Source organism: Amphiura filiformis, chromosome 2, assembly GCF_039555335.1.
Source record: "Amphiura filiformis chromosome 2, Afil_fr2py, whole genome shotgun sequence".
Taxonomy (NCBI): Eukaryota; Metazoa; Echinodermata; class Ophiuroidea; order Amphilepidida; family Amphiuridae; genus Amphiura; species Amphiura filiformis.
The window spans coordinates 10,892,557-10,919,198 of record NC_092629.1 but is presented as its reverse complement, the minus strand read 5'-3'; the positions used below and the strand labels follow the sequence as shown (position 1 = coordinate 10,919,198).

General features: G+C 37.4%; 1 protein-coding gene across 1 annotated transcript; it reads right to left on the bottom strand.

The window, feature by feature from the left end:
- Window positions 1–357: 357 nt before the first annotated feature.
- LOC140145869 (AP-1 complex subunit mu-1-like) lies at window positions 358–26,491 on the bottom strand. The gene is given in 11 exon segments (XM_072167563.1): window positions 358–4,981; window positions 5,822–5,947; window positions 7,017–7,247; window positions 8,912–9,054; window positions 12,385–12,511; window positions 13,446–13,590; window positions 14,054–14,139; window positions 14,141–14,185; window positions 15,004–15,071; window positions 17,077–17,233; window positions 26,324–26,491. Coding segments are annotated over 11 exon segments (1,269 nt in total). The 5' UTR covers window positions 26,366–26,491; the 3' UTR covers window positions 358–4,882.
- Window positions 26,492–26,642: the final 151 nt, after the last annotated feature.

The window sequence follows — 26,642 nt, the reverse complement described above, 5'->3', positions numbered from 1 at the left end:
AACAAATATTAACTCTCTTAAATTCGTGTAATGGTCGAAATATAATCACTGGTGAAAGATGTATTGTTCCATTCCACTCGCCGTTCCGGCTCGTGGAATGGAACAATCCATCTTTCACCTTGTGATTATATTTCGACCATCACACTCATAGACAGTTAATATTTGTATACTATGTGCAAGGAGACCCTCAAACTGTTGATATTTTAGAGAATCTGGTGATTTTTAGTAATTTGCCAAAAAATCCCACCCAACCATATTGAAAGCTCCAAGTATAAGTATATCCACCCGTAAAACATTCAACAGGGTTATTTTTATCAACAAGTATCAGATACTTGAATAAATCATCAACACACCATATACTGTTACTGAAACATGTAGCTGGTAATTTATTATATTATTTACACAGAAGTATACCCCTACTTTGTTACAATAATACACTAAACTAAAACAGTACAATGTATCATATGGTGCTCTCATTACGCTATTCAGTTGAAATCCATACACCCTTATGGAAGCCATGGCCTTAATCTTCCACACAGGGAGTGAGAATTTCAAATCGAGTTAGGGATGAAATCAAAACTTGACCGGCGGCCAACCGCCGGTTCCGGGCGGTTCTGTCCAATTTCCATTGTTTAGAACAATAGCAACCGGATGGAACCGGTGGTTGACCGCCGGTCGAGTTTTGATTTCGTCCCTTACCTGAATGGGCGATTCCATTTGAAATCTACACCCTGTGTGGGAGATTGAGGGTGTAGGAATTCAACTGAAATAGACTATTTGTATCACAAATGTGACATGTAAGGGAAAGGTCCAATGTTGAAAATATTCAATTCCAAGCTTTTTTACAGCAATAGGCCTATAAAAACGCCATGAAATTGAAATTCTGTTTAGAGGGTGTGTAGATTTCAACTGAAATAGCCTATACCAAAATCGTTGATTAATAATAAATATTTTCTGTTTGCTTCCTGATCTTGATTTTTTTTCAAAACCTATAAAAATTAAGCCCTAGTAGAAACATTCCCCATCACATACACAAATCTACCAAGAACAAGTTTGCAGGCAACAAACCAAACCATATACCGTAAAAACTTGATACTTAGCATATGTGCTTACTATCAAGCGCTTTTAAAACATGCAAACATTAACATGAAGAGCGCCATCCACAAAAGTGTAAAGGGTCAAGTGCAAATCATTGATTCACATAGTTATATATGAACAAGTAAACCTGCAAATTTGTGTCTCAACCCCAGTTGGTAAAGTGCCAGACTTTGGTACATACCAATTTCATGTTTTCAAAAGCGCTCAATAACAAGCACATTATATTATGCTAACTATCGAGTTTTTACGGTAGTAATAAATGAAAAGGGAATGGTCAAGAGTTGAATGCCATATTGACATTAATTAACAATTATCGCAGACTGCATTATGAGGACAATTTAAGACTATAATTTCATCAGTGTAAATCTACTAATCTAGGCAGGTGCAACTTATCTGGCAATATGGTTCGTACACTGAAAAGCAGTGTTCAAAGTAAGGTGTGTCCTTAGGCTAAATGCCTGCAAAAATCACTGTAGGCCCTTGTAAGCCCGCAACACCTGTGAAATGTCACCAAAGTCAGTATGATGGTCTTGCTGGACTCAATGCTGACTTCAACCTCAAACCATGGAATTACATGTTGCTGATTTGCGAGTGAAATCGTACAAAGTGTCGCTACTGTGTGACCTGCACCCACAAAAGTCGCCAGTTGGCTGCTGAATTGGTGTTCTTTGTTTGACGTGCACCTGCACATGCCAAAAGTATGTGTTTGTGAATGGGACATTCTGTATGCCAGCAGTATGTCATTTGTCAATGGTGCACAACATGCACAATAGGGTATTCACAATGGCCATACTACTGGATTGGACATGTATGCATCAAACAAAGAACAGCAACTCAGCTGCCAGGAGGTCTCAAAACTACCAATTTGCGACTTAAATTTGTGGGAGCAGGTCACATGTATGAAGGTGCAGAGATTTCAAACCCTTGGGCCTGAGTGGCCTTCAAAATGTTTTGCTTATTTCAAACACTGCTGAAAAGCTTATAGACAAAGTATGGTAGTGTTAAGGTTGCTGGGGATGGATTAGCAAATAAAGTTTATTATGATTATAATTTGTCATGTTCTTATCTACTATAATAACTATAAACATGCGGGACATGGGGGAATTTCAAGCATCATTGGCTTTTTCCATAATGTATAAAATAATCTAACGAAAAATCTTTGACACATACAAATATTGAGTGCTCATGAGAGAAATTGTGTCAAATATTTCCCCACCAAGGTGAACTAGAGACTGTGGGCCTATATTTTCCCAAGATGAAGTCCAAGGGCAAATAGTAGGCCTATGGTCTTCAGTCACTGAGTGGAAATATTTTGCACCATTTCCAGAATACAGAGCAGTCAATATTCAGTTTGTCCCCTCAAAAGTACTAAACAAACGAGCAGCCAATTTGATCGCTGAGTATCATGTGACATGTCGAGTGAGGCAAAACGTTCCAAAAGACAGCGACTCTCAGTGGCGTAACTAGGGTTGGTAGCGCCCGGGCAAGAAACAAAATTGGCACCCCCCTAATTGTTGAACCATTGTTGACAAATAAAGCCTACCACTAAATAATTTTGGTTACTAAAAGTTGAATATTGGTCTTAAAATGTTCTTTCAATTGATTTTGTGCTGAAATGAAGCATGTGAATTGGTCAATTTGGTGTCCCCTAAGGCACCCGGGGCACGTTGCCCCCCTGCCCCACTAGTTACGCCACTGGCGACTCTTCATCAATGTTAGGGATATTTTCATGTGTTATGTTTAATTCAAAATAGCTTCACCTTCTAAATCTCTCTTTCTTTGTCAACCTCTGAGATGCAACTGAAACGTTCATATCGTCGTTGGGCAGGAAAAACCTCCTATGTACCTGTGGCCCTTGAACATGTTTAAAACAAAAAAAACAAGAGGCTACATACATTTTGTACGTTTTGCTTTAAACATGTGCAGGGGCCAATGACACATAGGTTTTTTTTCCTGCCCAACGACGTTGCAAAATGAAATACAAGCTATTTTATATTTAACCATGTTCTTATTGATGGTGTTAGCACAAGAGCATTAAATGTCATATTCACAAAATTATTGTTTCTCCCAACCAGCTCTTATTTATTTTTTATTTTATTCGTTATTTATTCAGGAAAATTCCATCAATACAAAAGTACTGGTCTCCCTGGAAGCTTACAAGAGTATCAGTGTCATTGCATAAAACAACAAGATGAATACTAATGTACACAAGGCAGCCTACCTTTGTTTTCTGGGATATATTTCATTTTGTATCCAAAGTCTTCAACATTTCATGTGACAAATCAAAATATGGTATATCTATACATAATGAATGTGTGCTGCAAAGCATCTAAGGCTAAAAAAAGTTATGTCTCAAAAGCCCAGGGTGGTTTCAAAAACCTATTACACAATTGAAGTACAAATATCAATTGTTTTATACCTAAACAATGCATCAAATTGATCTCAAGTGCAACTGCCTTTTTAAATCAAGCTTCAAATATGTTGCGAGTATCAAATCAAGTGAATTTTCTTCAAAATACTTCTCAGAATTTATTGATTTCAAAAAAAGAAAGGAAATAAATTTGCTGTTTCAGCTGAAAAGAAAAACAAACATGCGCGACGGCTTTGAGACATAACATTTATCTTTTTAGCCTAAACTGATGTACTGTCATGATTATCGCATATGGACAAATACCAAACACCTAAAAACAGTACCATGACAGGTACTTTGTATGATATTGACTGGAGAGGGTGAGGTATCAAAATGTTTAGTGTCAAGCCATTTTGTCCCTACCTGCATTCAGCCAATCACCAAAATCTCTCTGAGTAATATCGGGGTGGTTTATAGTTATCCCAGATTTGTCCATATGTGGTGTTCACAACGGTATGATGCCCAAGATAAGACTACTATTTCTTTTTCAATTCTTTCTAACGAGGTCATTTTGCTTGAAGACCACTTTCTAAAACTTGCTCAGTCCACCACCAATATTGGCTATTACAGCTGAAAACCTTATGAAAGACATGACCTTGATCTTCCATACAGGGAGTGTACATGTAAATTTCAACTGGAGTCACCCATTCAGGTAACCCCATGTAATTTGCACTCCCTGTGTGGAAGATTAAGGTCATGTCTTCCATTAATTAGGGTGTATGGGTTTCAACTGGAAATGCCCTTTGTTTCTCATTCACTACTTGGTCATACTTCAACAGCCAATACCGTCACAAGAAAAAACATCTTTGTGACTTATTATAGTCCTCAATGCCAAACCCACAAGGCCACTACACATTATAGTATACAGTGGTCCAAATCATTCCATAAACTATGTAACAACTTGGGGACTTGCAACTGAGAAGCACACACCCTAAACATACCACAATAACCATTTGCAGCCAGGATCAGCTCTCTGAGTTCTGTACTAAATAACAACAGGACAAGTAACAGGAAGTCTGTCCAGAAGAATTTCAAGCTAGCTAAATTTGCACAAGAGCAAACTAAACAATACTTCCAGACCTCAAACTTCTTCCCTCATGCACCAGTGTCCTGTGTCTTAATATTGATAGAGCTATCTTGCTGCCAGATGCAGATTACTACTTTTTTTGAAATGGAAAATATAATTGTAACAATGTTTCAAAATGTTATGAAAAAACATTCAATTTTTAATCAAAATTGCTTTGTTAAACCAAGATAAATGAGTAACATCAGGTAGCTGGACTGAGCCAAGTTTGGATAACCTCTCTTCAATTACTATAATACCCAATATTTTATGTAGTACTACATTTCTTTGCTCAAATAACTTATTTGGGTTTAATTCACCCTGACTTGGTAGTCTCCGTTCTGTGTGATGTATCGTACCCATGGTAACGCTTGATACCCACTCTTCTCAATGATCTTCAAATAACGAACCTAAAGAGTGGAGATAAACAAAAGGAACATCAGAATCTATTCATGGAATTATAAATGGGTGTCAAATTTCTACTTTGAACTCCTCAGTCATATTGATTTCAAGTCATAATTCACTGTGTGAAAGAATTATGTGCATTTGAGTCGTTTTGTAAGAGAAGCATTTTTGTGTTTTCAATGAAGTTAAAGCCATAATGTATGAATTCGGTCAAATTTAAATTTTGTTATTCGTTTACTAAAAATTATTATATAATATTAGTAACAACTGTCAAGGAGGTTTTCTGATTAATTAAAGCTGAAATATTGAGGTCAAATGAAAGAAAACCAATAGCGGCTTAACTGTGGAGCTCTATGGGGGAATTGGCAAATCAACCGGGTTTTATTATAAAATCTCTCAATTTTACTGCAATTAAAGCACTTCCAGCTTAGTCTTTCACGTGGTATTTTAGTACAACGTGGGCTTTACAATCACGCAAAATGTAGAAATTCAAGAAAAAATGAGGGTGTCGCTTTGGAGCAAATCACACATGGCTTTAATGACAGGAGAAATTCAAAATAGATATCAAATCACGATGAGAAATAACTCAAGGTAGGCGTGATTTTGGAGGCAACCTGATTTTCCAAAAAATGCACAAATCAACGATCTAAAAAAAATTTGATCTAAATTTTTTTTATAGATTTTTCCTAAAATGTCAAAAAAACGCATTTGGAGCCAAAATATGCAAATTGCGCCTCAAATAATGCAATTGAGTATTCTTAGCAGCTCTAACTTAGGCCTCTATCCTGGGAAAATGGAGAAATGCACAGGACTATGTTGTGTGTATAAGCCTACAAATATCTCACCTGTATGCCGGATGTAGTGAAGTATGGAATCTCAAATCTAACACTGATTGGTGGCCTACCCTCAGCCTCTTCTGCCTCCACGCTGGGCAGGTTGAAATGAGCCCTCATCAGAAATTCTTTGCCTCCCTGTAAAATGTGGAAAACAAGGAAATAAGATATGTGAAGTATGGAATCTCAAATCTAACACTGATTGGTGGCCTGCCCTCAGCCTCTTCTGCCTCCACGCTGGGCAGGTTGAAATCGCCCTCATCAGAAATTCTTTGCCTCCCTGTAAAATGTGGAAAACAAGGAAATAAGATATGTGAAGTATATATGGAATCTCAAATCTAACACTGATTGGTGGCCTGCCCTCAGCCTCTTCTGCCTCAACGCTGGGCAGGTTGAAATGTGCCCTCATCAGAAATTCTTTGCCTCCCTGTAAAATGCATAAAATACGGAAATATAGATATACTGTGCTGGGTGACTAGGCAAGCCAGCAACAAACATATGGATATGGTATAATATCTGTCACCAATATATTTGTAGAGCAAACCCAAAGTGCCTATAAAAGTTTGACCTTGTTGACCTTCCTTATAGGCCTACTAGATAGTAAAATTATGTCATTATCCAATTACAAATTTTTTTTTCAGTAATGAAAACCTCCCTTGTGTCTCCTTCAAGTAATGGAGGATGTGGTCCAAAGAATTTATTTGGCAGGAAACTCTGGCATAAATTTGAATGCAAGAAGCACTTATGACCCTCTTGCATAATTGATAAATCTACGGCTATTTACTAAATGTAGGGTAAAGTTCCCTTTATTATTAAAGTTCCCTGAAAACAGTATCCAAATACAACCTGCCGCTCAATTTCTGACGTTATACACAAAATGTGACAATTGAGTTACTGTAATATTACATACATACAATAGGCTATCATTTACTGAAAACACCAAATGTCTAGCATACTTGGTTCTAAAGTTATGAAGATTTTTATGTCCATTTTCTAATGTATTTTATTGTTTTTTTAATCCATATTTTTACCTTGATCTCAATTTCAAATTTGCCCCCTTTGGCCCCCATGGACCAGATCGTGTCACAAATAGGCAAAAAATGTGTTATACAAGCGCACATAGCGTAAGTGCTCTGCTCAACAGTGTTTAGGCCATAAGGGTTGGAGGGTCCCCCTGACCTCACCACTTATCAAAGGAAGTACTTACTGGGAAAGATTTGATGTGCCAGATACACTGATTTTGTTCCGGGATGTACTTAGCATATCCAACTGTAGTCTTGAACTTTGGCGAGTCAGCATCGCTGGGTACAGAAATCAAGATGTCCACGTTGTTGGCTGTAGACCTCCGCTTGAACTGGCTCTTCGCTTTAATCATGTACTCGACGCGGGAATGGGAGTGATGCTCTATGACGGACTCTATCCAGATGAGTGGTTTCACCTGGTTAATAAACACAACAGAAAATTAATGTCTGGTGAAATATGTTTGGTAAGAACAGTAGACTTAAGGGTACATGATCTATTGTTGGTCGAAGCAGCCAAAAAATTGATGTTAATTATCTAAATCAATATATTATTGAAAAGTAACACTTTGATGTTTTGCATTCTAAAACTTCTACAAATCATATACTTTGAAAACTTGCTTGGTTTATTGTTGTGAATAAGTTATGTACATTTTACAAAAGTGTTGTTGTTTCAACCCTCTTTACAACGTAACTCAAGAACCACAGGACCCACAAGAGTATATCTGTGATATTTGAATTCTTCAACACACTCGCTATGAAATGATCAATGCAATTTTGCCAAAGCTCACTACCATTACAAGATGCTGTGAACTACCAAATCGCAACAGTTTAAAATAGTTGCTAACCTTAATGACACCAATTAATAGATGTTTGCCATCATAACATATTTTTGAAGGAGGGCACAGAAATGTACTCTAACATGGGAATCACACTCACAGTACCTACGCTCTTGTCTAATTTTCAAAATGAAATTTTTCTCATATCTTTTCCATAACATTATGCTAATTATGACCATAGGCCATCTGAAAATAATTAGTACTGTTATACATTCCACAGTACATTCATTTGGAGTAACCTTTGTTTTTGTACTCTTATTACCAATTGATGGGCTTACTGACTCCACACAGTTAGGAAGAGATCAATCATTAATACTTGGTCATTATAATGTTTTAAATCCTATGGGCATTGTTTAACTACAAGATATATTCATTTGAGTAGCCAATTAAAATAGTGATTTTTAGATCTCTTATAATTTCTGGCAGAGAAGAACAGCAGTTGTTTATATTTTGAGAACGTGCACAGCGTAAACACGGAAGTGGAGCTCTGATTGGCTGATTCAATCGTCTGACAATCATAACAATGGACTGATAATCTGATTGGCCGATTACGTGTCAACATGTTGGGAACACAAAGCTCTGCATATGTCGCTCATTAACAAGGCGCTCACGTCAATGTGAGCAAGGGACTGCCGTTCTTTTCTGAAACCCTTCAGCCCTGCTGGGCATTCATACCATATATCTAACTGGCTCAATAGCATATGATATAGGCTTCTTTGTGAAAACCTATAATTAGGCTGGTAGTTTCCATGGGGTTAAAATAACATAATCACAGGCGGGTACTAACCATTTTAGAACACCCTGATATTGATGGCTCAGCAGCACAAAGACGTATGTCCATTATAGCTGCTGTGAGTATAATTACCTGTAATTACCACATGTTCACTCAATGCACAATGCATGCCCTGTACAAGTATATACACAATACACAAGTCGTGGGCAGAGTGCAAGACTATCGTAAGTGCGGCAGAATATAATAGCTGCCATTTGTAATATTTCAATAAATGTACTTATTTTAGATCAATAAAACATATAGAACACCAACTACATAAGGTAATATCTTGGGTTAGCTTAGAGGCCATCAGAAAAGTAATACTATTACATTCTACTGCACTTACGATGGTCTTGCACTATGCCCACAACAATGTGAAATCATGCATATCTTAAGCTATATACACAGCAGCAACTGGACATACATCCTTGTGCCACTGACTATCAATTTGAGGTATTTACAATGTACTTACATGTGTGTTGAGTCTGTATGACATGAGTTCAAATTCACCGTCGGGAGGAATGAATGATATGGTCCTGTCGTTCTCAAACCGAGACAGACGTACGCACTGGTGAAATTTCACATCTTCCAATTCGACTGACTTGCTCTTTCCTCCTTGAGAAAATGTGAAGGATTGGTGATAAGTACATTTTGTCATTAAAGTACACCTACCACCTCTGTTATAGTTTGTTCGGTTTATAATTGGCAAAAAAAAAAAGACTCAACATCATGTATTGATATAGAAAGGCATGCATGTTGCGGTCAGCACTTATGCTAGTTGTGTGTTATGTGTAATGCGAGACTGGCACACGCTTAACGTTAATTTATGCGTGCGTAAGTTAGAACTTCATTGACACATGCAGATTACAAAAACCAAATAATTTTTGCCAATTACAGGACGAACAAACTAAAGGAACCAGGAACTAAATGCATAAAATTTGTTACAGTAGGTTGGCAGAGTGTCCTGGTATTCAATTCTCAGGTTCTGTAATCATCAATACTCATCTTTAAAAATTTATGTCCTATACCTCATTCAATGATTATCTGAAACATGGGTGCTACACCTTCTTGTATAATACAATATAACCTCTTTTATGTACACAGTGGCAGCACTAGGAATTGAGGGGGGGGGACAAAGTGAATTTCAGGGGGGAAAATCAACCAATTTTGCACAAAATTGCCGCAATAAGTGGAAATTTGTGTGATTTGGGGGGTTTTGGCCTCAAAAGTGTGTGGGGGGGCAAGTAAAATATTGGGAGGGCAAATGCCCCCTTATGCCCCCTCCCCCGTAGTGCCGCCACTGTTTACTCTTTGTTATCCGAACATGTGATCTTCATAGGGAAACATGTTTTGAATGTTTTGTGACCTTAATCCGGATTTTTTCACTTATCTGGCCAACGCTTGGTGAGGGGCAGGGGGATGGGGTCCCTTGGTTACACTACCGGGACAGTGTATTTTTTAAGACCTTAATTTGATGTTCTGAAGCATTTAGATGGATATAAGGCCCATTTCACGGTTAGGCGCCACTTTTGGTGAAAAAACTTGAAATTTTCAAAATGGATTAAATTTCATTTAATTGGGGTTTTCTTTTCCACATAAGACCAGATTTTCATAAAAATATCATTTCCCAGCTTAAATCTCTCTACTTCTTGAAGAAAATTATAATTTATTATCTCATGTTATGTAATTTTTTAACAAATTTGATAAATATTGAGTAGTGAATATTTATACTTTTACTGTCCAATACATATATAATAGATATTTAAAATAAACAAGTATGTCATAGGCTCTCTTCTGACCAAATTTGGGCAAATTTTGTTGTGTAATGACAAATTTATGACCACTTACATGTAATTATTGAGGTAAAAAGGGAAATTGACATGAAAAGGTTTACTCAACAATTTTAATAATCAATGAATGACTCTGATATTTCACAGCTTTGATGGTCATAATATGGGTAATGTTCACAAATAATATCAGCCAGTTTGAAAACACAGGTCAAATTCAAGATTCTTATGTTTGTGCAATTTTGGATGTGACGTCAATGTGAACGGAAACCACACATTGTAAAGCAGAGTATGTTTCAGAAAATAATGATTCAAAGAGTTTTCACACATTCAGTAAATTAAATGGGATATATTGAAACATATTAACCTGTGTTAGTGTTCATTTTAAAACATTGTTTACAATTTATAGAGGTGGATGTGACATTTTTAATTGTGAACAGAATATTTCATTATTATAAACAGTTTGCTTGTCAAAATATAAGCTTTAAAGCACTTCTAACACATATATTTTGATAGATTCTATTGAATTGAGCAATGCTAAAATGTTTTTCCTGACCCTTTATATTTTTGCCAAGCAAAATGTTTATAATACTGAAATATTCCGTTCACAATTGAAAATGTCACATCCGCTTCTGTAAATTGTATACAAAACTGTCCCCTAAAAGACAACAACAAAGCCATGAAATAATCATATGTGACATGTATGAAATAATAAACCTATTTTAGAAAGACAAATATCATGTTGTTTAAGTATTTTGGCCTACAAACTACTAATTTTGAGGATGTGACATGTGAACGGAAATTGAAGCTTTTTGAATCTCCTGTCACAATTAAAGAAGGCATGCTGAATTAAAAACTTATTGTGCCTTTTGTTTTCCCACAAACTTGTAATGAAATAACTTCAAACTGGCATCCTAGTCCCATACCTGTCTTAGTTCTTTGAAGAAACTATTTTGGATGTGACAGGTACCATGGATGTGACACATGTGAACGGAAACTTTGAAATGACATCTGCAAGCTAAGTTGATGAAGGAGTTTTCATTAAATGGTGTCATTAGATAGCTCATAGCAGGAGATTTTTAAAAATCAAGGAGAACAAATTCTGCCACTTATTTGTTAATAAATTATACTATTTGGAAAATTAATCGGATGTGACAAAATTGTGAACGGAATTTGTTGGCAAAAATTCAAAATATCGCTGTATCTACGTATTAAGAGCAACAAGTGTAATTTGTTCAACAAATAGTAACAAGACTCTGAACTTTACTAAAACACACTAGTTTGCCATTCATGTAAAGTATTAGTCGATCTATTCCACATTGAATAAGGTACATAGATGTGAACGGAAAATGTCACATCCGAATTCAGAAATTTAAATTGTTCTCATGCTAGTTTAACTGACAACTACTACTTTGTTCATGTATGGCTGTATAGTGCAACTTGTTCATTACATAAAAACAACAAAAGCAGCTGGTAGGCTCAACATAGTTAAAAGTGGCAGCATTGGAAAATAAATGTCTGTTTTAGGTTGCTAGTAAAATGTGGTTTTTGACCACTTCTGACCCCTGTGCGCCCTGAAAGATAAAAGCAGAAAGGCCGATTAAGCTAGTGGAGGTAGGCTATACAGAGACAATGAAAAATCACCAACAGTCAATTCTGTAACCCCATTATTTTTTACACACCAGGCCAGATACGTTGAAAATCAAAAAGTGGCGCCTAACCGTGAAATGGGCCATAACTATGTAACCGAGTGTACTAAAATACCATCTTTCAGTGTTATTACCCCATTTTGAGAAATTATTTTGTTGTCTCAATGTTAGCACTTCACACACTTGATGCAAAATTACGTATTATCTGACTTGCAAATTGCCTTTGTAGGAAAATGCTCAAAAAAGCTTTTAAAAGTGTGAAATCATAGTAAAATAGCTCAAATTGAGCTAAAAATGGAAGAAAATGCTTAAATTTAAGCAACTAAAGAGCGAAGCTGAAATTAACTGAAAAGATGACAATTAATCACTAATCCGGATTTTTTCACTTATCTGGCCAACGCTTGGTGAGGGGCAGGGGGATGGGGTCCCTTGGTTACACTACCGGGACAGTGTATTTTTCAAGATGCCTAAATGACCCTTGGATTCATTCATTCATGTTTCATACTCACTGCCTGTGCTTTCAAAGAGTACTTTGTCGTTGAGACCCAGCCGTAATTCTGGCATGCCGCTAAGGAACACTCGCATCTTCACAGCTCCAACGATTTCACTTCGTAACACATTACCATTTGCATTTACCTACAATATCAAAAACAAGTGTTACAACATTATAATTCATATCAATCTTGGTCATCTACACTGGATTTTGTAATACTATTTTATATTGTCCTCTATTTTATACAGTTTATGCGACACTCTAGAATCTAAAGAATTGGATATTTCTCCTTGCTGCACTCAGTTGCTGAAACAACTAAATAAAACTCTAATGGCAGCTTAAGAAAAGCTGCATATCGCACCAGCTGGAATAAATTTATTGAGGGTCCCATGTCGACAGACGAACAGCGTTCCTGATGATGATGATGATGATGATGATGCACTCAGTTAGCTTAGGCAATTGAAAATACTGATTTAAAATTTTTGTCACATGATACTGACATTATAGTAGCATCTAGACAGGAAGTATGGCAAAGTGACCTTTTTTCAGGTGCCTGTCGGTGGCACCCATGAGTCAAGTGCGATTACTTTTACTCAATTAATTTTAACCACCTTTGCTCCCTGATACTGAAAGCAAGAAAGGTATTACAACGTTAATGTAGAGATCTGATTAAAATCACTTCACCGTTGCATACAGAAAAATACCAACATCTATGGCAATACTTCCGCATATGGTACGCAACCCACAAGCTGCACTTTCTTTCATGATGATGCACTGTTCTCAAACAATCAGAGAATGTAGAGTTTTGGAATTAATCTAATACTGGAACATACTTTTTTTTGCAAAAAAAAAAAGGGAAAAAAAAGCACGTTCAGTATTAGATTAATTCCAAAACTCTGTTGATGACTAAGAACATTCTCTCATTTAAATCAGAGAATGTATGAGAGGAATGACATACCAGATTGTACCAAGCGGCACCACATGCACATCTATACTGCATGAATGTGCCCCTCCTCATTTGCATGCCTGAAGAGATAACTGAAGAATAATTTTATGGAAAAAACCAGATATACATACCAGTAAATTGACTGACTCTATAACATCTAGAAACACTTCATTCTTCCTATATTTGATGCCTTCACTTCTCCAGGAGACGGCATTGGTGATAGCTGGGGGTGGTTTGGGGGCTACTTCTAGTTTTTGCCCTTCTTGCGTGATGTACCTGAAATATAAAGTAAGAACATTTTCCTATTTGAGTTCACAGCAACATATGCTGACTAGAGGGGTACCGGGTGGGGTTGACATTCTCCCAATCTTGGATTCCTATCACATCCCCCCCATCAAAATGAGAAATCAGGGGAGGAGAAAAATGCCAAATATTAAGCTCCATTTTGGATCATCCCCATTAATAATAATCATGCTGCACCAGGGTGTACACATGCTAAAATTGGCTAAAGAATGCTAAAATGGAAAATAGTACAGCTCACAATTTCTGGCTTGATTTCTGCGTTTGTATTGTTAATTTCGGCAGCGTAAACATATACACCCCGACAGCTGTGTACGTGTATATTCTGTGCCCAGCGCTGTTGGAAACTAGTGAGCCTGAAGATGCTGACCAACCGACCCAGGTGTTGGCACCTAAAGGGCAAGTTAACTTTTTTTTTAGTCCAAGTACCATAACTTACTCTTGTAGGATTTTGCTATCTGTTGTTTGGGGATATCCAAAATCTATGAGTTCGTCTAACAATTCATAAATTAGAACAAAATTGTCTCAGTATACTCTCTTCCTCCAATTCTTTGAAGTATTCTTGAAACACCTGCGATGAAACGAAAAAGGATCAAAGAAATTAATGAACCACTGTTTGAAAATTCAATATTTATGCAATCCTAAACTTAGTTGAACCTTTTTATTTTACTCCCCAACTTTTTATCAATCCACCCTTTATACAGATAAAGTTTAAGAACCATCACATTATTTCTGATTTTCAGACTCTCACACTGGCACTCTTTCTAAAGGGTGAACTACCAATAACGGTCACCATTTATTCTAGCCCTGAAATTTTGTTTTTATAATAAGCTAAGGGGGTACTACAGCCCTAGGCAATTTTGTGCCTATTTTTGCATTTTTCTCAAAACTTATAGCGCATTGGGGACAAGTAATATGTATATTATAGGGGCAAGGACTACAACTACTGCACTGGACATTTTATTTCAGCACAGACAACAGTTGTGGAGTTACAGTCAAAAATGAGGGAAAACCAATATTTGATCAATAAATCAATAACTACTTGCTTTGAGTTGCTGAATTTTCAGTGCAGTAATCGTACTCCTTGCCCCTATAATATACATATCTTACTTGTCACCAATGTGCTATAATTTTTTAGAATAATGCAAAAATAGGCATAAAATTGGCCAGGGGTGTAGTACCCCCTTAACTGCTCTTGAACAGAGTTGCTCTAGTCATTTACAAAGTTTTAGTAAGGTTCAATACCTATTTACCAGAGTGCAGGCTTCCCAGCTTATTGCAGCCACAATACTTATGTTCCCAATTAAAATGAGGGATTCCCCTGCCAAGCTGGGGAAAGCTGCACACTGATATTCAGGTATATATACCCTAATTTACAAAGCTACTTACATGACATATCTTGTGTAGAATTGTGAAGACTAAGGACACATTGGCATTTTTCTTGGATGTTGTAACCACTGATTTATACTGGTCAAGGAAATGATAAAAATTGAGTGAAATCTACAATGACTCATCGGACATTTAACCGTTAAGATTTGGCCACAGAACTTTACCTACTTCTGTGCCTTTTATATATTGGGCTAGATTCCAGTTAAAATCCATACACCCCCTATCGAAGCAATGACATCAATCGCCAACACAAGGAGTGCAAATTTCAAATGGGGTTACTTGTATCCATGGGCGACTCCATTTGAAATCTACACCCCCTGTATGTGGCAGATTACTTAAGGTAGGGATGACCAATGAACCATCAACTTGATTAGAACGCTCCCATAGACATGCAGGGAGCTCAACTGTGCACTGCTTGTACAGACATTTCTAAATTGATCTCATTCTTTTATTTTTCAATATTTTTCTGTAAAAATTGGAGAAGTGACTGCCAATTATATTTTGTAACTATCTTGCAAATTACAGCAACACAACTGATTTCATTTTCCTGTAAGTGCGAGTCAAAATTGGTCCATCGCCACAGTGCGTTTAATTGCCAGTGGCTGAGTTCAGCACTGCTCAAGAATGGCACAAAATATTCATGTCAATAATTTCAGGTGAAAAACGTGGCCTACTGAGCTGTAATTTGGCAGAGTTGTCAGTAATACCTCTATCATACCCTCTGTAAAAAGGAACAAAAAATGAACAAGTAGATCTCGAGTTACAAATTAAATCACCAACTTCCCTTTGGAATTTTCATACTCCTTTTGAATCATGCTAAGAAGACACCTTTCTGAACATAAATGTGAAGTTTCGTGCTCATTCGATGTATTTTTCACCTGATTTCAACCCTAAACGTTTTCTTATATTTAGGCCTATACCATCTACAACTTGCTGCTGGCTATACCTTGTTTAGAACTTTCAAAAGAAGTACCTGAATGTGCAACCATAACTGTTTCAAAATAGCCCTTGAAAGTTATGCAGGTGACTCGAGGTCATGCATTGAATTGGTTTGAATGAAGAATACTACCGGAACCAGCACCTTTTGTTAGAAGTCACACATGAGCATGATGAGTGAAGTAGATAACCTCTATTGTTGTGAATGAGTCAATGACCTTCAATGACACTTAAGATTTTGTTTGCATACACCTGCTAATTGGTCATATTAAACCCAATAACATTGACATTTTTGGTTGTGAAAAAAAAGTTCACCTGCAATTTTGATTTTGTGCCATATCGGCCATCTTGGATGATTTTTGGCAAATGTTCTCTAAATGCATGATTTCAATGCCTCGGTTTGAAAAAATAATTTATGCCATTGACTAGTAAAGTGCCATTTCATAAGAAACCCTTTGATACTTTCACAATATGCTTGTTTCATGTTTGCATATATGTTAAAATAAAGAAATATATAAAGGTAAATATATGCTTATGCCAATTTTGCTCCCAATTGCTATTTTTGGACCTTGTCATTTCATTTCGTTCCAATGAACGGTCAGAATGGGAAACTTTGAAAATTCATAATTCGAAAGGTTTTTGACCGATTTTGACCATTTAACCACCAAAATACTTCTATTGATGAGTTCTATCCAGAAAATTATCTTTTGTAGCAATAGGGGCAACATGAAATTTTGATGGTTATCCCTACTTAAGGTCATGTCTTCCATAGGGGATGCATGGATTAGATTTCAACTGGACTATCCCATTTCTTATATCTTGTACCCATACTATTTTACTTGTTTCACCAGCACCGGGTTGGTGTACTTGCTCTTTTTTCAGTTGTATTGATAGACAGCGCACGAACTGAGGTTACTGTTCCGAACCCAGGCTACTTTTTGTACATTACAATGCATACAGCCCGGCCCTCTATAACAATACATGTACTGTATGGAACAAAGCGTAGCATCAACACGTCCGTCAATAGCCTCAGATTGAGCATGTATTGTTATGTGTATTGATCACTAAAATATAACACAAGCATTTTGATATTACCCATTTTACACATTAGGGTTAACAACACAATTTAAAGGATACAGTATAAGTTGTTGAATTTAATGTACATAAAAGTTGTTCCTCCGTGTGATAAGATTGGCGACAAGTTGCCTTCTTCTTCTCTATCCATCACCAACGGCATAAATTTATCTATCTTTGACATGTCGACATCTCCACGGTAGTTACGGGAAATCAGTACCTGCAATTTACACAAGAATAAAGTTTATTATTATTGAGATTGAAGAACCATGGCCAGGTGTGGCCACTGTCTGGCTTCATCTGCAGTACTGGTAACGTCAGTATGTAGTTCTGTACAGTTCAATTACATCATCATGTAGTTCGTAAATCTATATTCTATAATTATAAAACATGTGTCTTAGAAATGGTCAATTTCATTCATAATATTAACACAATGGGTCTCTTCAAATCTTGAATGAACTACATTATCAAGTTGCAAGCTGGAGTGTGATGAATGGACCATGCTGATTTCTCTGGTTCCCTGGTAGTTCCAATAATTGGAACTCACGGCTCCGACCTAATGTAATTTACACTTTTCAAATTCCAAAGTTCAATTTGAAACCCCATTTCTTTTCAATTTTGCCTCATTTTAGGCAGTTACTTGGGTCCACCAAAAGAGTTCGTGACCTTTTCACAAATCGAGTGGGACAGTCCATTCTCAACTAAGGGCATAAGCCCTATCGAATTTAGAAAAAAAATCTGTCCACCAATCTCTCCTGCCATTTCAATTGTTATACCGTTCCGGTTATTGAATACAGTCTACAGGTGATGATGGTCCACTGTTTTTGTTTATGCATAACACTGCAGGGATGTAAATAACCCTGAAGAAAAAATACGGAAAAAAGCGCGTAAATTCGGGCTAAAAAGCCCAAAATGGGCTGAAAATAAAAGAAATTGCGTAAATCTGGACTACAAAAATTACAGAATTCTGTAAAACTACAGAAAACTTACATAACATTATTCCGAGCATTATTTTTTCCTAAGCAATGACATTAAAATTATGGATTTCGTTCTTATTTCAACTGGTTTCATAGATAAAATGTAAATTGAGTTTTGTTTAATACCATCATTCTTTCCCAAGAATTTTATCATTCGCTTGACATTTTCAGATACAGTGACTTTACAAGAACTGTTTTCTGTATGTAACCTAAGTCATTGTTTTAAATAATATTTTCTTGTACAAAAGTTCTTTTGTTTCCTCCAAATGTCCTTCTCATAAATGTCATAGTTTGTATTCAACAAGCAATACGAAATAACATATTGAAAATAAATGTGTGGTTTTCTAATGAGGCCCACACCTTCTCAGACCCACCTAATAAATAAATATTTCTAGATAGTCTCATGACGATAGCAGCTCTTTTTTAATGGAACTGCTATCAAAATCCCTCTGAAATTCCATGTGGTCGTGCGCCATGAATTGGGGGCCAAATGCGTTACATACTAAAAAATTGAACAATTTACATGTTTTTGTACTTCAACTGATCTGATTCACAAACTGTTCATCAAAACCCTAGATAAAATTATATATCACTGTAAAGCTTAGAGTACCAGGAATGCACACACAAACAATTGGTCAATATACAGGGTGCCACAAATGTCATATAGGGTGGAAAAGTTGAAATTTGGTTCAAAAAGTAGGCCTATACTATTTTGTCCCTCTCTTATTTACTAACATAAACACCTGTTCTGCTAAAACCTTTTTAGATGTGCTAATAACATTGTAGGCTTTCAAAAAAAAAAAACTTGTAATGATGAGTTATGTTGCCTAACTGAGATACAGGGTGTTCAAATGTCGTACATAATTTTTATGATTTTTATTACATTTTCAATCAAAACTTTTTTCCTCCATGCCTCATACAAAAACCAGTGGCATATTTGAATTCCTCATCAAATTTCCATCCAAAAAATGTAAACTTTTACAGCAGTGGAGTAACTCCTTCAAGAAATATGACCTTCAGAACATTTCGGAGCATTAATGAAAAGTTAACACAGTAACGTACAGGAAAAGCCTAGAACCCATGACACAGAATGCAGCACACTTACAACAAATTAACCTAGCTTGGAGTAAAACTGGTCAAATTGTAAACTAGACATCAATACCAAAACAATGGTACGGTACATAATCCATCCTAATACCTTGCTGGGTTACAAAGTTGCAGTAAAAAATAAATTTGGGAGGCACGAAAAATCAATATTCCCTATACTTTAACACACGCCTCAACCGTAGGCACCTCAACCGTAGGCACCTCCACCCCTGACTCTGCATCGTTTGAATTGTAATATCTCAAAAAGTATATACAGTGTGAAGTTTTTACTTTCCACAATTTTAGCTAGATAAATTAGCAACAAAATGAGACCAAAAGTAGCTCAGTACCCCTCTCCATTCTTGAGACCATGTGCGAGTCTCACATCCAGGGTTGTAGCCAGATGATGGTGGATGCGATATCGCTATTTTAGACGTCGCCATTGGATTAACACATAATCATGAAATCTTCACAAACAATTCTAAATTTGTTATGTGGTGTCAAAGCAAAATTATCTTACTCTAAAACCGTTGGGGTTCTGCAAAGTACCCCACTGCAAGTATGTTAATTGTCCATTTATAATCGCTAACCGTGTATTGTGAATGGGGCTGTCAGCCCTGTATCTTCGCCAGCCTCGTACGTCCGTGTTGCGTGTCCTATGCCGCCTGGTTGTAGCTAGGCCAATTTCTATGCCAGGTGGCAAATTATTATGCAAGCTTGACGAGCGTGGAGCGTGGGAGCTCTCGCACTTACGGCCCGGGGGTCCAGGGGCCCGCTTAAGGGGTATCACCCCTGAAAAAATCATTTATTTAATTTTTTTTTTTTTTTTTTTTTTTTGTGCCGGCAGCGCCCGGCGTAGCTACAACCCTGCATGTGAGTCACATCACCAAAAAAAATCATATATTTGGGCCAAATGAAGTACTATAGACAACATATTTATGAAGGTTTCCTTGACCTTGAGCAAGCGTTTCTTTAAAATTTCAATGTAAATTTGTATTGCTGGTTTACTTTAGGCCATTTTGGCTGACTAGCAAATGTGTTAACTGAGGTTTCCCTGTCATACCACAAAACGTTCAAACCTGACTCGTACTAGCCTATTGTTATTACAATTTATAAGTGGGATTATTTTTCCCTCGATGACATGATCGCCACAGATCTGTGTCAATAGATTGTGGCCAATTGACTTGTCCATAAATCAATACCCATTGAATGTTTACAGTCATTGTCACACGTCAGAGCTAGAGGTTACACATGTTTATACATGTATGTTCAGTATTTTCAAGTACAAGTAAATAAATAAATCTATCTATCTATCTATCTATACTAATAAAATAATAAGCGGTCTCTGTCTATCTGTGTATCTGTGTATCTATCTGTCTGTCTGTCTGTCCGGCTATGCGTTTCGCCGCACTTCAACGCATCGTGCTGAAAGTTGGGATATAGATAGGTATTGGGAAAAGCATGTTGGCCATGTGGCATATAATGCGCAAAATAAAATCGAGGTCAACCGAGGTCAAAGGTCATTACAGAGGGGTCAAATTTCAAACTTTGTCCGATCGGGCTCTAACTTGGTGGGTCGAAACCTTCGTATGAGGGGAGCATGAAAAACATTATATGGAGGTCATCCGAGGTCAAAGGTCAAAGGTCATGGATTTCAAACTTTGTCCTATCGGGTTCAAACTTGGTGGGTGCAATCCTTGATACCAGGGGAATATATGCGCAAAACAAAATTGAGGTCAACCGAGGTCAAAGGTCATGTAGGGGCTAAATTTAAACTTTGCACTATTGGGCTTAAACTTGATAGGTCAAAGGTCATCTGGGGTCAAACAGTATCGCTATCATGCCAGTGCTCTCACAGCATCTGGGCTCTCACAGCCGCAGGTGCACTAGTACTAATAAAATAATAAGCGGTCTCTATCTGTCTATCTGTGTATCTGTGTATCTATCTGTCTGTCTGTCCGACTATGCGTTTCGCCGCACTTCGACGCATCGTGCTGAAATTTTGGATATAGGTAGGTATTGGGAAAAGCATGTTGGCCATGTGGTTTTGAGGGTCATCGGAGGTCAAGGTCAAAGGTCAAAATTTCAAACTTTGTCCAATCAGGCCCAAATTTGGTGGGTGGAATCCTTGATAGGAGGGGAATATAATGCGCGAAATATAATCAAGGTCATCTGAGGTCAAAGGTCATTACGGAGGGGTCAAATTTCAAACTTTGTCCAATCGGGCTCAAACTTGGTGGGTCGAAACCTTCGTGCGAGGGGAGCATGAAAAACATTATATGGAGGTCATCCGAGGTCAAAGGTCAAAGGTCATGGATTTCAAACTTTGTCCTATCGGGCTCAAAATTGGTGGGTGGAATCCTTGATGCGAGGGAATATATGCATAAAATAAAATTGAGGTCAACCAAGGTCAAAGGTCATGTAGGGGCTAAATTTAAACTTTACCCTATTGGGCTTAAACTTGATAGGTGGAATCCTTTGTATGAGGGGGGCAAGAAAAAAATTACACCAAGGTCATCTGGGGTCAAACAGAAATGCTATCATGCCAGTGCTCTCACAGCATCAGGGCTCTCACAGCTGCAGGTGCACTAGTACTAATAAAATAATGAGCGGTCTCTGTCTGTGTGTCCGGCTATGCGTTTCGCCGCGCTTCGACGCATCACTCCGATATTTGCGCCATGGGTAGGTGCCGGAAAAGCATATTGACCGCGTGGTTTTGAAGGTCATTGGAGGTCAAGGTCAAAGGTCAAAATTTCAAACTTTGTCCGATCGGGCCCAAACTTGGTGGGTGGGATCCTTGATACGAGGGGAATATATGCCCAAAATAAAGTCGAGGTCGACCGAGGTCAAAGGTCATTACGGAGGGGTCAAATTTCAAACTTTGACCGATCGGGCTCAAACTTGGTGGGTCAAAACCTTTGTATGAGGGGAGCATGAAAAACATTATATGGAGGTCATCCGAGGTCAAAGGTCAAAGGTCATGGATTTCAAACTTTGTCCTATCGGGTTCAAACTTGGTGGGTGCAATCCTTGATACGAGGGGAATATATGTGCAAAACAAAATTGAGGTCAACTGAGGTCAAAGGTCATGTAGGGGCTAAATTTAAACTTTGCCCTATTGGGCTTAAACTTGATAGGTGGAATCCTTCAGATGACTGAGGGAGCATGAAAAAATTGCACCAAGGTCATCCGAGTTCAAAGGTCATCTGGGGTTAAACAGTATCGCTATCATGCCAGTGCTCTCACAGCATCTGGGCTCTCACAACCGCAGGTGCACTAGTACTAATAAAATAATAAGCGGGCTGTATCTGTCTATCTGTCTATCTATCTGTCTGTCCGGCTATGCGTGTCGCCGTGCTTTGACGCATCGCGCTGAAATTTCGCATATAGGTAGGTATCGGGAAAAGCATGTTGGGCATGTGGTTTTGAAGGTCATCGGAGGTCGAGGTCAAAGGTCAAAATTTCAAACTTTGTCCGATCGGGCCCAAACTTGGTGGGTGGAATCCTTGATAGGAGGGGACTATAATGCGCGAAATAAATTCGAGGTCAACCGAGGTCAAAGGTCATTACGGAGGGGGTCAAATTTCAAACTTTGTCCGATCGGGCTCAAACGTGGTGGGTCGAAACCTTCGTATGAGGGGAGCCTGAAAAACATTATATGGAGGTCATCCGAGGTCAAAGGTCAAAGGTCATGGATTTCAAACTTTGTCCTATCGGGTTCAAACGTGGTGGGTGCAATCCTTGATAGGAGGGAATATATCATAAAACAAAATTGAGGTCAACCGAGGTCAAAGGTCATGTAGGGGCTAAATTTAAACTTTGCCCTATTGGGCTTAAACTTGATAGGTCAAAGGTCATCTGGGGTCAAACAGTATCGCTATCATGCCTGTGCACTCACAGCATCTGGGCTCTCACAGCCGCAGGTGCACTAGTATATTTATAAATATATTAATAAATGAATTTATAAATTTATAAATGAAAAATAAATAAATTCAGTTAGATTTAGATTCAGTTAGATGAAACAAAGTCAGATTAAATACCGTAAACATTGAAGAGTACGGTACCAGAGGCAGAGCAAATAGACCTATAATTATAAAGGCCTAACTATTGATAAATCTACTATACTAAAATAACCAGCGAAGTCTGTCTGTCTGTCTGTCTGTCCGGCTATACGTTTCGCCGCGCTGCGACGCATCGATCCGATATTTCGGATATGGATAGGTATCGGGAAAAGCCTGTTGACCGGTGGTTTTCAAGGGCCCCTCGAGGTCAAAGGTCATCTAGGGGGGAAAATGTAAATGATTCCCTCAATTGGATACCATGAAGCCAAGTCAGTGCATACAAAGAAAAGTAGAAATATTTGGCCACCTGCCACACACCTGTTACAGATTTTACAACTGAACACCGCAATGTCTTCCCAGCATTCATAGCTGAAAATAATTTCTAAATTCAAAAGCATGCATAAAATAAAACTTGAGGTCTTTCAAGGTCAAAGGTCATCAAATAGATGTCATCTAGGGTCAAAGGTCATATAGAGGTCATTGGGGTCAAACAGCATAGCTATCATGCTGTGGGAGTGCTGGGGGCTCTCAGTTGCTCTCACAGCTACCTCTCACAGATACGGGTGAACTAGTAAGAATAAATAATAATGGTACTAATAAAACTATATTGAATACGGTACCAAAAATAATCATAAAGAAACAATACAAGCCCCAATTAAAAACAAATTAACATTAAATAAATAAATAAATAAATAAATAAATAAATAAATAAATAAATAAATAAATAAATAAATAAATCTGAATAAATCAATCAATCAATCAATCAAATCAATCAATCTGAATAAATAAACAAAATAAATCAATCTGAATAAATTAAACCATTTCGCTCCTGCCTGACTCGACGCCCGGCTCGCACATCAGTACATGCGATGAGTCAGCTGATTTGTCCATCAGAGCTGATTGCACTGCCTGCTGTGTCCTCTATTGATACAGTAAATCATAGAGTCGGCAGTCCTTTAAAACTTCCTGTAAGAGCTCACCTCTTGAAGGGATTAACTTACGAAGACTACTTAATTATAATATGAAAGGATGACATTATTATAACAATAGGCTACGAGTCTGGTTTGAACGTTTTGTGTCATACCTGAAACACTTTTCTTCGATGACTTTGACTACACTTTTTATTTTTTCAAATATCTTAAAAATACAATCTTGAATCTAAGCTAGTTGAACAGACAGACAGTACTATAATATTTACAGTAATTTCATGGCCAAACGGGAACACTATAAACGCTAGTGTAGGTAACCTAGGCAAACCTTTATAATTATAGTTAACACATTTACTAGTCAGCGAATTCGCCAAGACCGGGGCCCCAACACAATGCATATTTACATAGAAATTTGAATTTTTTTTTTTCTTGAGAATAGGTGGGTGAAGGAAACCTACATAAATATGTTTTCTATACTTCACTTGACCCAAATATATGATTTTTATGGTGATAATCAAGTCGCACATGGAATTTTAGAGGATTTTGATAGCAGTTCCATTAAAAAAGCTGCCATCGCCATGAGACTAAGATCTAGAAACACCCCGAAATGCCGTTTTGGGGAATTTTGCTAGCTGAATCTTTTTGATGAAAGTCAATCTTTGACAAGATGTAACTTTGCTACGGAAAGTGCTATGAAAAAAAGGTTTTCAGTTTTGGCTTAGTTTACTCAAGGGCTTTAATTTGATATATAAAACGATGCAATTTGATGGCAAATTTGAATTCACCTAGGATACCTAGCTAGTGGCTCCGCATTAAACACGCGCGAATATAACGCGGTACAGAAGAAAGCATACACGCGCCTTACATTGCGTACACGCTTAGCAAGGGTCGCGCTAGGCTGCGTTTTTGCGTCCCGGACCCACCAAAACCCGAATCTCACGCATGAATATTGCAAAAGCAGTGAGTTATTAAGCGTCCCCGCCGTGACGCAACAAAAAATTCCCACATGTTGTTTTCTATATCCAGGTTTCATAAAACTAGGCTCAAAAGTTTCCTCAACTTGCATTATGCACATCATTTTCGAAGCAACTGAACATCTGAAATACAAAATTATGGCCTAATTTACTTCAATAATTAATATTATGCACAGTAATACTGCTTTGTGAGTGAAAATTTTGACAGCAAAACAGCAGTGATATCGCGAAAATACGGCGAGATCTCTGGCTATGGCTGCCATTGTTTACTGGCAAATACCGACAATAGAGGGCAGTATTAAAAGTATTATTGGGCAGGCAGTGGCGGGCGGAAATATTAGGTAATTATACTAATTTGATTGAAATAAAAATTAAAATTAAAAATAAAATAAAAAGAAAGAAAAAAAAAGAAAGAAAGAAGAAAAGAAAAGGGAAAAAGAAGAAAAAGAAAAAAAAAAAAAAAAAAAAAAAAGAAGAAAAAAAAGAAAGAAAAAAAAAAAGAAAAAAAAAAAAGAAAGAAAAAAAAAGAAAGAAAAGAAAAAAGAAAAAAGAAAAGAAAGTAAAGAAAGAAAAAAAGAATGAAAGAACAAACAAAAAAATACAATAATATTTAATAAACCCCTGCTCTCCCCCAAAAAAAAATAGTATGGTATCACACAAATAAATTGAATTGGCTAGACAATAGTTGGGACCCCCGATATTTCTTTAGGGACCCCCCATTTTTTTTTTTTCTTTTAGCTCGGGGGTCCCAAGGGACCCCCGAGCTTTTGGACCTAGCGCTACCCTTGACGCTTAGTACGCTACATGGACGCAACGCGAATGTTCCAATTTGACCAAGAAATTACTGTAAATATTATAGTTAATAGTAGAGGCTAGAACATGATGTAGAGCTCTACAGGGTAGCCTCGCCATACAGGGTAGCCTCGCCATCCCAATGCAAAAGGTCTTGCGCCCAACCCAACGCTCATCAAGACACGTCAAATACACCCAGATTCAAGCCAATAAAAACTGTTATAAGTACTCCTACATCCCAAAAACACTGGTGGACTGGAATTCCATACCCAAACACATCACCTCAATTGAGGACAAAGACAAGTTCAAGGCAGCAGTAACTCAGTATTACGTCAACACCAAGTAACCAAGCGGTGCACCGTCCTGCTAGTTTGGCTCCCGCAAGGGGGTGGTTAGCAGTACCTGAACCAGAACCACCAGAACCAGAGAAATAGAATTTATTTTATAAATTTAAGCTTAACAAACATCGCTAGTGTTGAATGTTTCTTTACCTTTCCCTTCAAATCTAAGAAGAATATTGCAGACAGCGACATGATTATAACGTCTACTCTTGAGTTTTACTCTAAAATTACAATTCAGAGTCAGACAAACACGAAACAGATGTGTAAATTATCACACGCCTTGTCTACATCATCATCATCGTCTCGGTGGCCATTAATTTTTCCTGAATTAGAGTTTCTAGTTTGTTTCGAGTTAGTAGCCAAAATCCAAAATCAAAACAACCGTTTTTTCCGTAATATTTTGTACAAACTCGATAATTTAGCTCTCAAATGCACATGTACTAATGTTGTATTTATTTCAGGAACAATT